General features: G+C 37.1%; 1 protein-coding gene across 8 annotated transcripts in view; it reads right to left on the minus strand.

The window, feature by feature from the left end:
• Nucleotides 1–13,316, minus strand: part of ARMC3 (armadillo repeat containing 3) — a 92,452-nt gene that overhangs the window by 41,559 nt on the left and 37,577 nt on the right. For all 8 annotated transcript variants that reach the window (XM_027595700.2, XM_027595699.2, XM_027595697.2 and 5 more), the window contains 2 exons: nucleotides 6,099–6,251; nucleotides 5,901–6,006 (listed from right to left, as the gene is read on the minus strand). In XM_027595700.2, the coding sequence (XP_027451501.1) occupies nucleotides 5,901–6,006; nucleotides 6,099–6,251 (259 nt within the window). The remainder of the gene's footprint in view (nucleotides 1–5,900; nucleotides 6,007–6,098; nucleotides 6,252–13,316) is intronic.

The raw sequence follows: 13,316 nt of genomic DNA on the forward strand, positions 1-13,316 counted from the left end.
AGAAAGATTAGCAGTGAACCAAGAAAGGATAACAGTGTCCAGAGTAACTAAGTGGGTTACATTTTTTTAAAAGATTTATTATTTATTTTTAGGGAGAAAGAGGGCACATGAATGTGAGCCCTGGCGGGGGGTAGGGTGGGAGGTAGAGGGATGGGTAGGAGCAGAGAGAGAGAATCTTCAAGCAGGCTCCCTGCTGAGAGCAGAGCCTGATGCAGGGCTCGATCCCACCACCCTGAGATCATGACCTGAGCCAAAACCAAGATTTGGACGCTTAACTGACAGAGTCACCCAGCCACCCCAATGGGTTACATTTTTATATAAAAATTCATTATTGCTTTTTGGTTTCTATTTTCACTTATTTCTTCCTATGGGGTTGTCTTAGACTTCTCACTTTTTATTTATTCACTTAAAAAATAATTTTACTTTTTTTTCTCCTCTATCACTTTAAATAAGTGAATCTGGTTGGGACACCTGGGTGGCTCAGTTGGTTAAGTGTCTGCCTTTGGCTCAGGTCATGATCCCAGGCTCTTGGGATCCAGTCCCACTTCTGGCTCCTTGCTCAGCGGGGAGCCTGCTTCTCCCTCTGCCTGCTGCTTCCCCTTCTTATGCTTGTTTTCTCTCTCTCTCTCTGACAAATAAATAAATAAAATCTTAAAATAAATGAATGAATCTGGCTGTTCTTGTCATTTTTTCCTACACCTCCAAACTGTTATTTTTATTTGTGTTCGTGGCCTTACCATGTTTTTATCCACTTTAAGTGATCTTTACCCTGCAGATAATAAAGAATGAGAAGTATGACTAGAAAACTCTTAGAGGTGTGTTTCCACTGCTGCTTCTGTGATTCCAATTATGTAAAAATGAACACATAAAACAAGAGAGATGATCGCTTTCTGTTTGAAGTTATGGGCATTGGTTGATGTCAGACAGACCTGTTTTTTCACTGTCCTGTTGCTTTCCATTGTATTTTGGGTTAAGTCCACTTCCCCCAAATGCCTACTCTGCAATGGGCACTATTCTAGATGCTTGGTAGGTATCAGCGAATTAAACAGACAAAGGCACTTCCTTCACGGGTGCTGGTCAGAGGACGGTTGGGGACAGAAAATAAATAACAAACATAATGAGTGAGTTACATAGTATGTTAGAAAATCGTAAGTGCTATGGAAAAGGGGCAGCAGGGAAAGAGGTTTGAGAAAAAGTGTGTGTAGGTGCACCAGTAAACAATGTGGTCATGGTGGGTCTCTTTAAGAAGGTGACATTTGAACAGACTTGAAGGACGAGTGAGCCATGGGCATTCTGGGGTTAGAAGAACATTCCATGCACAGAGACTGGTCCATCCATAAGGCCTGAGGCAAAATACTACTGGAAGTTGTACATATTTCCAGAACAGATTTTGTGAATCTGGCTTATTTGTGAGCAAAGGAATGTGTGTCTGTCAGATTTATTGTTTTTTAAGTACAGTCTCAATTGTCTATAACTCAAATACCTGGAAACTTCATATATCCATAATATACATGAGCACTATCAGAAAGAAAGAAAGAAAAAAGAAGGAAGGAAGGAAGGAAGGAAGGAAGGAAGGAAGGAAGGAAGGATACAAGGGAGGGAGGGACGAAGGAAGAGAGAATGGAAGGAAGGAAGAAATGGTCTCTGAGGACCAAAACACCACTTAAGAGAAGAGGTCTCAGGCCTTCACTTACGGTTTTATATAAAATTTGATAAAGCTTGGTTACCTGGTATCCAAGCTTTTAACTGACCGAAAGGAAGGCATTTGAAGAGAATTTTGGCAGGATCAGTCCTGCCAATCAGATCTACAGACAGCAGTGAAAATTGATACTGACAGCCTGCCAATAAGGAGTCGACAAAATGCATCAGCATCCAAGAGGCGCTGAAGCTAGAAGGTCACACTCAGAGTGCAGCAAGCATCCACCCTCCCTATAGGGTGCTGATACCACCACCTTGGAGCACACGGTGGCCATCAACTCAAAATGGCAACCATAACCCTCCCCCAAAAGTCTAATAACAGTATGATCAGCTTCAAAAGTTGGAGGGAAGGATTTTAGAGTATTTTAATTCACATGCATTACAAATTTTAAAAAGCTTTGTTGATTATAAAGAATTTTCAAAGATACAGAAAACTTGAGCATCCCCAGGAAGCCTCATTCACAGAGAATACCAGTGAGGCAAAATCTTTTGGCACCAATTAAGGTGATATTTATAATTAAAGTTGAAAGGGGGGGGGGGGCGCCTGGGTGGCTCAGTTGGTTAAGCAACTGCCTTCGGCTCAGGTCATGATCCTGGAGTCCCGGGATCGAGTCCCACATCGGGCTCCCTGCTCAGCAGGGAGTCTGCTTCTCCCTCTGACCCTCTTCCCTCTCGTGCTCTCTATCTCTCATTCTCTCTCTCTCAAATAAATAAATAAAAATCTTTAATAAAAAAATAAAGTTGAAAGGGGTATGGGTGGTCTGGCCATTTATTTATCACTGCTACCAAAATTGCTCATCATCTTACCATTCTATTGCATATGAGTGTATTTTCTTTCTTAAGAAAGCAAGATGTGTGAACATCTGAATATAGGTATTTTAGATTATAAATCTGTATAAAATTCTATTTTTAGACTATAAAAATATTTTGTTTTTTAAAAGCATTTATCAATTTTACAAAAAAAGTCACCACAAAGTATATTTTTCCTTCCTCTGGTTGATTTTTTTTCCTTTAACTTTTTTTTTTTTTAAGATTTTATTTCTTTATTTGACAGAGACACAGAGAGAGAACACAAGCAGGGGGAGTGGGAGAGGGAGAAGCAGGCTTCCCGCGGAGTAGGAAGCCCGATGCAGCACTCGATCCCAGGACCCTGGGACCATGACCTGAGCCAAAGGCAGACATTTAACAACTGAGCCACCCAGGCACCCCGTTGTTGTTTTTTTATTTCCTTTAACTTAGAAAATTTTAATTTACCCACAACTTGCCAGGCAAAAAATCTGTTGTTACATAAAGGAAATTATATCAGCATTAAATGTAATCATAACACACCAGAGAATATTCATTTCATGAAATGGGCCTCCAACTCTAGAAGGTGCCCTGGCTTTAAGAATTAAAAATCCAGGGCGCCTTGGTGGCTCAGTTGGTTAAGCATCTGCCTTCGGCTGGGGTTATGATCCCGGGGTCCTGGGACTGAGTCCCACATCGGGCTCCCTGCTCCGTGGGAAGCCTGCTTCTCCCTCTCCCACTCCCCCGCTTGTGTTCCCTCTCTCACTCTATCTCTGTCAAATAAATAAATAAAATCTTAAAAAGAAAAAGAATTAGAAATCCATTTTAGGCACATAGGGATATGAATGTCAGAGAAGGGTTGTCTTCTAACAAAATTAGTATTCACAGTTCTTAACTGCAATTTTTTTTTTTAATTAGGCTAGCAATTATCAGGTACCTCAACAGCTACCCAGTGCACCCGGAAGACATTAGTTCTGGTTTTTTGCCTTCTTTTACCACTTAGGTGTGGCAGAAAAGCAACGTTCTTTCTATCCCCTAGTCTCACCACCCCAGCAGCAGAGCCGTGACTCAGCCCCCAACCCCTATCCCACAGCGAGGAAAGGTGATCTAAGGCCCCGTTTCTAAAATGTAATGCTAGAAATACTCACCAACGCTGAGTTTAAGCTAATATGTTTTTAAAGATGATCTGAGTAGGAAACACTTCTTATTAAAAATAATCAATCATGGTTGCTGTCTCTTCTGTTGTGGTTCTAATTAATACTCTAAGAGGCTTGCTAGAAGGATAGACAATGTGGCTTATTTGTTTTCATTCCTTTTGATTGACTATAGAATCTTTGTCAACTCCAGTCCTCAGCATTTGGCGCAAACATGTCAAATCTGACTCCATCTCCTCCTCAGAAATATTTATTTTCAATATCTTTTAGCTCAAAAGTCCAAAGTAAAAACTATACAGGCCTCAAAAGACATCCATAAAACCACTTTTATTCATGTCCCATTTCCCATACCAAACACAAATTGAAAAACAAAAAAAATCAGAAAGGACAATATATTATAGATTAAATAACTGCAATTGAAAATTTATAAAAAATAAATTACAAAAATAGAGATGTGTGGCATCATTTAGTGTTAATTGAGCTTTCTATGTTGACAAAATGGAACCTAGAGTCAGATGACAAAATTCTGTGAAATAGATGATTAAATTGCAAGAGAAAATCTGGAGGCAGCCTCTTTTAGAAGCTACTTAACATCCTAATTTTCTATGATTTTATATAAAACTGTGAGATGAACTAAGCCAGGCAAACTCACATCAAATTACGATGTCTATACACTCTGGAGGCCTGTTAAAGTGTTTTAGGTAATATATAAATCTAAATGCACCTGAGATAGAAGTGTTTTAGTGTCACTGATAAGACTTTAGCACCAGCCCAACGATACTGGAACAATCACTAAATATGCTATTTTCAAATTGCTACTTACTATGACTCAATATTCTAGAAATTTGTGTGCTTTCATATAGATAATGATGACCCTGAATTTTGGAAATTACCGTGTCAAAGATTGTAGCTTTTAACGGAACACAATTTTGTTCTGATGCTTATACATTTTGGCTGAATTTGAATCAGGCATTGTTAGATTTTTAGTCATTGCATTAAGGACTTGTAAAATATTTGTGTGGGAGGAGTGAAAGGGAAAGAAAGGGTAAGAAATAGATTAAGTATATGAGGGAGGTGGAGGAAGATTTATTTCAAGTTAAAAAAGTAATTTTAGCCACAATGCCACAAAGGAATAACATACGAAAGTTAATAACTTACGTATTGTGATGGTGGACTTTATGTGTCAACCTGACTGGGCTAAACAATATCCAGGTAGCTGGTAAAACATTATTTTTGAGTGTGTCTGTGAAGGTGTTTCTGGAAGAGTTTAGCATTTGAATCAGTAGACTGAGCAAAGGTTGCTCTCACCAAAGTGGGTGGGCATCATCTAATCCATTGAGGGTCCAAATAGAACAAAGAAAGTGGAAAGGTGAAGTTGTTCTCTGCCTAAGCTGAGACATTCATCTTTTCCTGCCCTGAGACACTGGCTCCCCTGGCTCTCAGGCCTTCAAACTCAGACTAAATTATACCACCATCTTTCCTGGTTCCCCAGTTTGCAGATGGCAGATCATGAAACTTCTTGGCCTTCATAATCACATAAGCCAATTCCTATAATAAACCTCCATGTCTATGTATATTATGTCCTATCGGTTCTGTTTCTCTAGAGAATCCTGACTAATAAGCATGCCAAATGAGATATAGGGAGGGAAAATAATTATTTTATTCATGAAAGTTGCCTTCAAGAAATTCTCACTCTTTTATGAGGTGGTCTCCTATAGAGAAAAGAACATAGATTCTGGAGGCCAGCAGACCTGGGTTTAATTTCCAGCTCAGATATTTTAATAAATTTGTATACCCAGGAAAATTAGGTAAATTGCAGAGCCTCAGTTTTCTCATTTGTTAACAGATTATCTAGATAATTAAAATTTATGACAAATACAGATCATGTACCACAGTGTTTGGAATGCAGAGGGCATTCCTTTCTAATCTTTCCTCATAGTATTTACCCATACTATGTTGTTTCAGATTGACTTTTTAAAATGTTTCTAGATTTGCCTAATGTTTATGTCGTTTTAAAATGGATCTTTTAAATTTTTTCTAGATGTATCAAAGGTTTATATAAAGTTGTCTTTACTATTTCCAGCACTCTCCAGTTCTGTTTGTTCTGGAATCTTCCAAACAAGAGGGTTTCTGAGGAATAATCCAAGATAGAACAGCTGACAGAATATGTACACTGCCTTGAAAGCCAAAATATTACAGTCAGAACATGTTGGACTGTTGCGTGGCCCCAAACGAGGCAGTGTTACGTTGTCTGGTACTCACTTTGCATTCGCCGTGTTGCATGTGGTCAGATTAGCTAGGGCGAGGGCCGCGGCTTCCCTTACTTCTTCACTGTCACTCCTGAGCGACTGAATTAACTGTGGAATCCCTGCAGAAACCGAAAGGGAAGATGTGGGTCTATAAACATCCAGGTAAACGACAGTTTGGTGGCCTAAAAATGGGTCTGTCTGGTTTGCTTACCCTGATTATTGAAAAATTCTTTGCTGCCTGAATTCTCACACATCACCGAAATAGCTTGGGAGGCAGCAATTTTCGTTCCGTCATTTTCAGAACCCAAAAGGGCCACAAGGCATTTTTCGACCTCCTGTTCGTGAAAGAGTTTTCTATTTTCAGCTTGCATAAACCAAGAGGGAAAAAAAATCAGAATGTTGCTGCAAAAACTGTGCAAGGGTAACTACTTCCTCATCTAAAATATAACAGGAATTCAAACTATTTCTTAGCTTTAAAACTAAACAAAATATACACCTGTTTAACCTTTAGAACACAGTGATTATGCAAAATGACTTATGGATATTGGAATTTTTTCACTAATATGATATCAATAATGCAGCAAAGAAAATTCTAGGGGTGCCTGGGTGTTAAGCCTCGTTGGTTAAGCCTCTGACTCTTGGTTTCAGCTCAGGTCATGATCTCAGGGTTGTGAAATCGAGCCCTGCATCAGGCTCTGCGCTCAGTGCGGAATCTGCTTGAGATTCTCTCTCCCTCTCCCTCTGTTCCTCCGGCTCGTGCTCTCTGTCTCTCTAAAATAAATAAATAAATCTTTTTAAAAAAATGACAATTCTATAATAAGAAAAAGGCAAGTTTCAGATTTACAGAGAACTTATTTAACGCCAATCATGGGGCCTGGCGTGGTGCCGTGTTCACAATGCTTTCTTCACACTAAGGACGAAGCCCTGTTGATTTGATGTTCACTTTAAATACAAAACTCAATATTTGAAGAATGCCTAAGGTGTACAAACTGGCATGCTGGATGCTTGAGAGAAAAAGAGAGGAGAGGAGGAAGTGAAAAAGGAATAATAGAGTATGATCCCAAGTCTTAAGGATTTATAATCTTATATCAAAAAATCATAATCATTTTTTACCTTGTTACCATACATGCTGTTGTAGCAAAAATTAAATATTTAATTGCTAAATTACCATCAATATAATCTAAACATATATTAGCATGATTTTCTTTGTTTGAAAACAAATCAAATTATGACTCTAAGTACATACCATATTCAATCCATCATAGAACACTAAATGAAAAACCCAAGTATTTTTTATGTTCTTTTTGTTCCCTAATGTTTTTCTCTTGATTTTGTTTCATTTTTTAAATAAATGACAACCTCATTACTGTACTAAGCAAACACTACATTAAACTAAATTAGAACATTAAAACCTAATTTTTTGTTCTGTGTTCTATAGTTAATTCTAAATAAGTTACTATTTATTAAAGACATGGTCTCGAGAAAAGGTATATTAACCAAATTCAATTTTAATGCCATAAGAGGTACCAGAGACTAGTTTGAAAAGCAACAGCTTACAAATAATTCTTTGCTAATTTATTTACAGTTCCTTCAAAAAACTTTGTCTTAGGGTTGATTCTCCATGAATTGACCTTCATAAACACAGTTTTCTTGATTAAAACAGAAGAATGTGTGATATAGGCTCTTAGGATGTTGAATACATAAGAGATTATTCTGTTAGAATAAAAATCTCTGCAAAAACTGCTGATACTAATTTAGGTCATACATAAGATCTGCATGTGGAAGTAATTCATTACTTACATATACTGTAATTAACTTGTTTTTCCAGGAATATTCTGAGAAGTTATCGAAACTGGTTTTCCACTTTAAAGTTAATATACAATTTCTATCTTCCAACAATGAGTTTTTTAAATTGCCCCCCTCACAGAAGCAGAATCACATTCAGATGCCACCATCTTTGCAAACATTTTTGGCCTTTGTTCATCGGATACACCGCAATCTGATCATAACTGGCACCAGCTAAATTACTACCACTTCTGTTCATTTGTCTTAAACCAATTATGAACCATGTCCTGTAATCCTATCATTTTAATCCCTTGCTCCTTTCATTTAAAATTAGGACTCAGTCAGGTCAGAATTGTTTTATAAAAATGTTGCGATTAATAGTTAAATCTCAAGTATGTGGCTTTTGAAATGTTTTAAAATATATGTAGTCCTGATTAGTAATCCCTGAATAAACAAGATCTGAAAGTTTTCTAGAGTCTCTGACCTAAAATGCTTAGATTTATAATTAAGACTTCCCTGAATCTCAAGCTCTAAATTAACTTCACTAAACAGAACAGTCTGAGAGTAAATTCTACCAGGGAAATCGGCCAAAAGAATTAATTTGTAAAGACTAACTTTGGAGTATGCAGTTGTAATGCAGTTTTTGCATTCAAAAAACATTATATATGCCATTACTGGAAAGATTTTTCAAAATAATCTAAGTACTGTGGGCAATTAGTTTCTCAGCCCTGCTGGGAGCGTTCTCAAAACCCAGCTGTGTTCACCAAACCTCAAAAGTGCTGACTGCAGTGTGGCTATAATCGATTTAAAAGATGAATTAACATATTAACCAAGTACCTTCATTGAATTGCTACACCAAGAAGTAAAGTATTTATGTTTTAATTACACAGATAATAAAGATGGCAAGGTAATTATGCGACTAATAGAGTAATGTCCTTTACAAAGAACATTTGTGCAGTATCACTAAAATAAAAAGCATGAGGTTTTGTAACTGGAAATAAATCTGCACGTAATGATGCTTTCTTCACCCACTCTCGGAAGTTGCTATTGTACCACTTTTGCTCCTGCTGAGATGTTAATGCCAGTTCATAAACCTCATGGCAATGTGGTAATTAACACCTTCCTCCGCCTGGCGCCAGGTCAAAGGCATACTGGTCTGGGCTTTCTATGGTGGGGTGGGCACACAGGTTAAAAAGTACTCAACAAACAAAACTTCAAGGTTGTGTGTTACGTGTTTGTGTGTTTCAACTGTGTTTCTGACATGCAATGACAATGCATTACCTAATCTACAAAAAATGTTTGATGATGATGGAAAGTAAAAAAAAGAAATGTTATAAACGAATCCTGATGGTTACATTGTTCTTAATAACAGGATAAAGAGCAGTATTTGTTAAAATCTGCTTATGAATGGAGTTTTCTAACAGGGCAAATACCTTCTCTCATTTGGTAGGTTGTCTTTTAGTCTTGCTGATTGCTTCCTTCGCCGTGCAGAAGCTTTCTATTTTGATGTAGTCCCCCAATAGTTTATTTTTGCTTTTGTTTTCCTTGCCTCAGGAGACATATCCAGAAAAATGTGGCTACGGCTTATGTCAGAGAAATTACTGCCTGTGCTCTCTTCTACGATTTTCTAAATGTGGAAAATTATTTTGAAAATTCACAATTATGTATTTTCAATACAGAAATATTAGGAGATAACTTTGTGAATCCTTGTTAAGTTTTAGAGTTTACCATTGTTACTAATTAATATAAAATAAAGCATGCTCGATCTGGCTAGGTCTGGCAGAGAGAAGTCAAGGCAGGCAAGAGTTGATATAAGAAGGGGTAGACAAGAAATATAGGTAGGGGTTGAAAAAAAAGCACAGTATATATAGAATGGAGGCAGGGCAGAGGAGGTGGTTATTGTCAATCTGGCCATGTAAACAGCATAAGGAGGTAAATAGATAAAATAGAAGAGAATAATTAGCTAAATGACATGTCTATAAGATTTAGGAGCTGGGAAGTTAATGTCAAATTCTACAAGGACTGTTTTGGCAGAATGGTAGAAGCAGAAGTCACATGCTTAAGGATAAGGGATGGAGATAAGATATTGCTAATCTGTGGGGATCTCACCATCCGTTGTTTGTTCCCTTAACCCTAACTGTACTTTGGAAAGTAGTCCCTTCATTTGTCTCTTTATTTAAACCGTCTGGAGATTACAGAGCTGGTTTTTGCCAAGACCATATTTGATGATAAATGGCAATCTTAATATCAAACTAGAATTTAAAGCTAAAAATCAATTAAATGAGATTTTTTTTAAAAAAATCAATAATTGATATAAAATAACATTAAATAAAGCAAAGTTAGTTAAAATAAAATTACAAGAAAAAATCAACAGAAATAACATAGTGAGAAACTTCTAACATACCACTCTTCTTCTGTGATAGATCAAAGGATAGATAAAAAATAAGGATGACAAAAACTGTACAATGTAGTTTATAAAGCTGAGCTAAAAGGCAAATATCAAACTCTACATTCCACTGGAAATACATCTTTTTTCTATTCAACAAATATTTATCCACTTATTTTATTCATTGTTTACCTTTATCTTCTAGAACAGTGCCTTGCATATAGCATGCATAGAATAAATATTTGTTTAGTAAGCAAAGAACATACCTTTTCAAGATTTCATAGAAGACTAGTATACACTGATTATTTCCTAGACCTCAGGGAAAATGCAATATTATTTCCAAAGCAAAATTTGCATTTTTTAACTACAAATCAAAAAATGTTAGAATTTAAAATGGAAGACTTTGAACTCTGGGTCCTGATGGAGAAATGGGATCTGGGGTTCACTGTAGGTCTTTCCCTCAAAGTGTTAGCTCAGTTTGCCGACATGGTCAAAAGGCTGATTAAAATACTTGCTTCATAAAACTGAAATTAAAAATAATCATAAGATATTTTTATATTACATAAAATGACAGTGCATGTTTTTAAAATGCTGTTCATAATACATATCACCCTACTTCAAAGAGGGTATTGTGAACAAGAGAAAGTCCAGAAAAAGTAAGAGGATGATTATAGGATAGCCTACAGACGTGATATATGGGGAAAGACTAAGTAAAATATAGATTCTTCAGTCTGGAAAAATGATGGTTAAAGGAAACATGAAAAAAATCACAAATGACATAGATGTAATAAATACAGACTTAGTCATTTGATTCTAAAATAGTGAGGAGACACGATTTGGAACTGGAATATAGTCATTTTAGAACTAACATAAGGAAGTAGATTCATAAAACATAAAGTGCCAGATGGAATTTAAAGACTGTCTGGTTGAGTTTCTTTGTATTACAAATAAAGAATGGATTTCAACAAATGGTGCTAGGAAACTGGATTTCCACTTGCAAAAGAAGGAAGTTGGATCTTTAACTTACACCGTATACAAAAACAACTCAAAATGGATCAAAGACCTAAACATTAGAGATAAAACTATAAAATGCTTGGACAAAAACAGGGGAAAATTTTCCTGACATCAGATTTGTTAATGATTTCTTGGATATAACACCAAAAGTACAGGAAACAAAAGAAAAAATAAATTGGATTACATCAGAATTAGAAACTGTGCATCAAAGGACACAATCAATAGAGTGAAAAGGCAACCCATGGAATGGGGGAAAATATTTGCAAATCATACATCTGACAAGGAGTTACTACCCACGGAATATATAAAGATCTCCTACAACTCAATAATAACAACAACAACAAAACAACAACAAAAAAAACCAACGTGGTTAAAAAATGGGCAAAGGATTTAAGTAGATATTTTTCCAAAGAAGAGAAACAAATGGACAATAGCACATGGAAAAAATGCTCAACATCACTAATCATTAGAGAAGTACAAATCAAAACACAATGAAATACCACCTCATACTCATTAGCATGGCTATTGACTAACTAATTAAATAAACAACATAGCAAGTATTGGTGAGAATGTAGAGAAATTGGAACCCTTGTGTCCTGTTGATGGGAATGTAAAATAGTGCAGCTGCTATGGAAAACGGTATGTCAGCTCCTCAACATATTTAACACAGAATTACCATATGATCCAACGAGTCCAGTCAGTATACCCCAAAGAACTGAAAACAGGGTCTTGAAAAGCTATTTGTATATGCATGTTCATAGCAGCATTATTCACGGTAGCCAAAAAGTGGAAGCAACCCAAGTGTCCATTAATAGACAAATAGATCAACAAAATGTGATATATACAATACTATGGAACACTCGTCAGCCTTAAAAAGGAAGGAAATTCTGATGTATGCTAGAACATGGATGAACCTGAGAATAAGTCACGCAAAGTGAAATAAGCCAGTCACAAAAGGACAAATATTGTATGGTTCCCCCATATAAGGACTTAAAATAGTCAAAATCATAGAGACAGAGAGGATGGTGGTTGTCAGGGACTGCAAGGAGGGAGAAGTGGGGAGTTTGTTGTTCCACAGGTACAGGGTGTCTCTTTGGCAAGATGAAAAGAGTTCTGGAGACAGATGTTGGTGATGGTGGCACAAAAACATGAATGTACTTAATGCCACTGAGCTTAAAATTGGTTAAGACAGTAAACTTAATATTATATGTGTATTTTACCATAATTTCTAATTAATAAATAAATAAATAAATAAATTAATTTATTTATTTTAAAGTTTATTTATAATCTCTACACCCAACATGGGGCTTGAACTCAAGACCCTGAGGATCAAGAGTCACAATGCTCCACCAACTGAGCCAGCCAGGCACCCCTTTTACCAACATTTTTGAAAGAATAGAACTCATTTCTTTTCCTTTCATCAAAACCAGCTCCTCTTCTTGAGTTCCCCATTTCTGTGAATGGCACCATTCGACCTCCAGCCGTCCCAGCCAGAAACCTGGCCTTATTCTTGGCATCACCTTCTTCCTCCTCCAACCCATGTAGTCAATCAACAAACACTTATGGGCCCTCCCAATGTGCCAAGCACTGTGCTGGTGGTCCTCCTTGCAAATGTCTGTTTCAGGATACTTTCACCTTCCACCTAGATTACCACAGCAATCCCCTTCCTGGTCTTTTCTGGGTCTGGTCCTGCACACTTCTAATATCTCCTCCACTTTGCAGCAAGAGGCTTCTTTCTTTAAAAAGTGAGTATCTGTAATGGTCCCTCACCTCTCTAAGCCACTTCAGTGGCTCTTTGTTGCCATCAAAATAAGGTCCAAAGTCCTTAACTTGGCCTCTATCACCCATTTGCATCTGGCTCCTCATTACTTCTTCAGCTTTCACTTTCAGTTTTCTGCTGCATTATATTCACTAGCCATTCTGAAAATTTTCAGTTCTGGAATTTACCATGCTCTGTCTCTCCTCTGGCCTTTGTACACCGTTCCTTCTCCTTGGAGCACTGGTGATCCTTCCCCATCCCACCACGACCTTCTTTGCCCAGCCAATTTCTATTATTTACTTCAGGTCCTAGCTTGTAAATCACCTATGTCAGGAAGATCTATCTGATCCAAGTTGACATTAGGTGGCCCCGCAAGTGATCCTGTTCTTCTAGCATCAAGCTCATTTAACACTACAGTGTGATCACCTGTTTCCTTGCCTGTTCTGGGTTTATTGACACAGAGTGGGGGCTCAATAAATCATTAA

The sequence above is a fragment of the Zalophus californianus genome, chromosome 9 (genome assembly GCF_009762305.2).
Source record: "Zalophus californianus isolate mZalCal1 chromosome 9, mZalCal1.pri.v2, whole genome shotgun sequence".
Lineage (NCBI taxonomy): Eukaryota > Metazoa > Chordata > Mammalia > Carnivora > Otariidae > Zalophus > Zalophus californianus.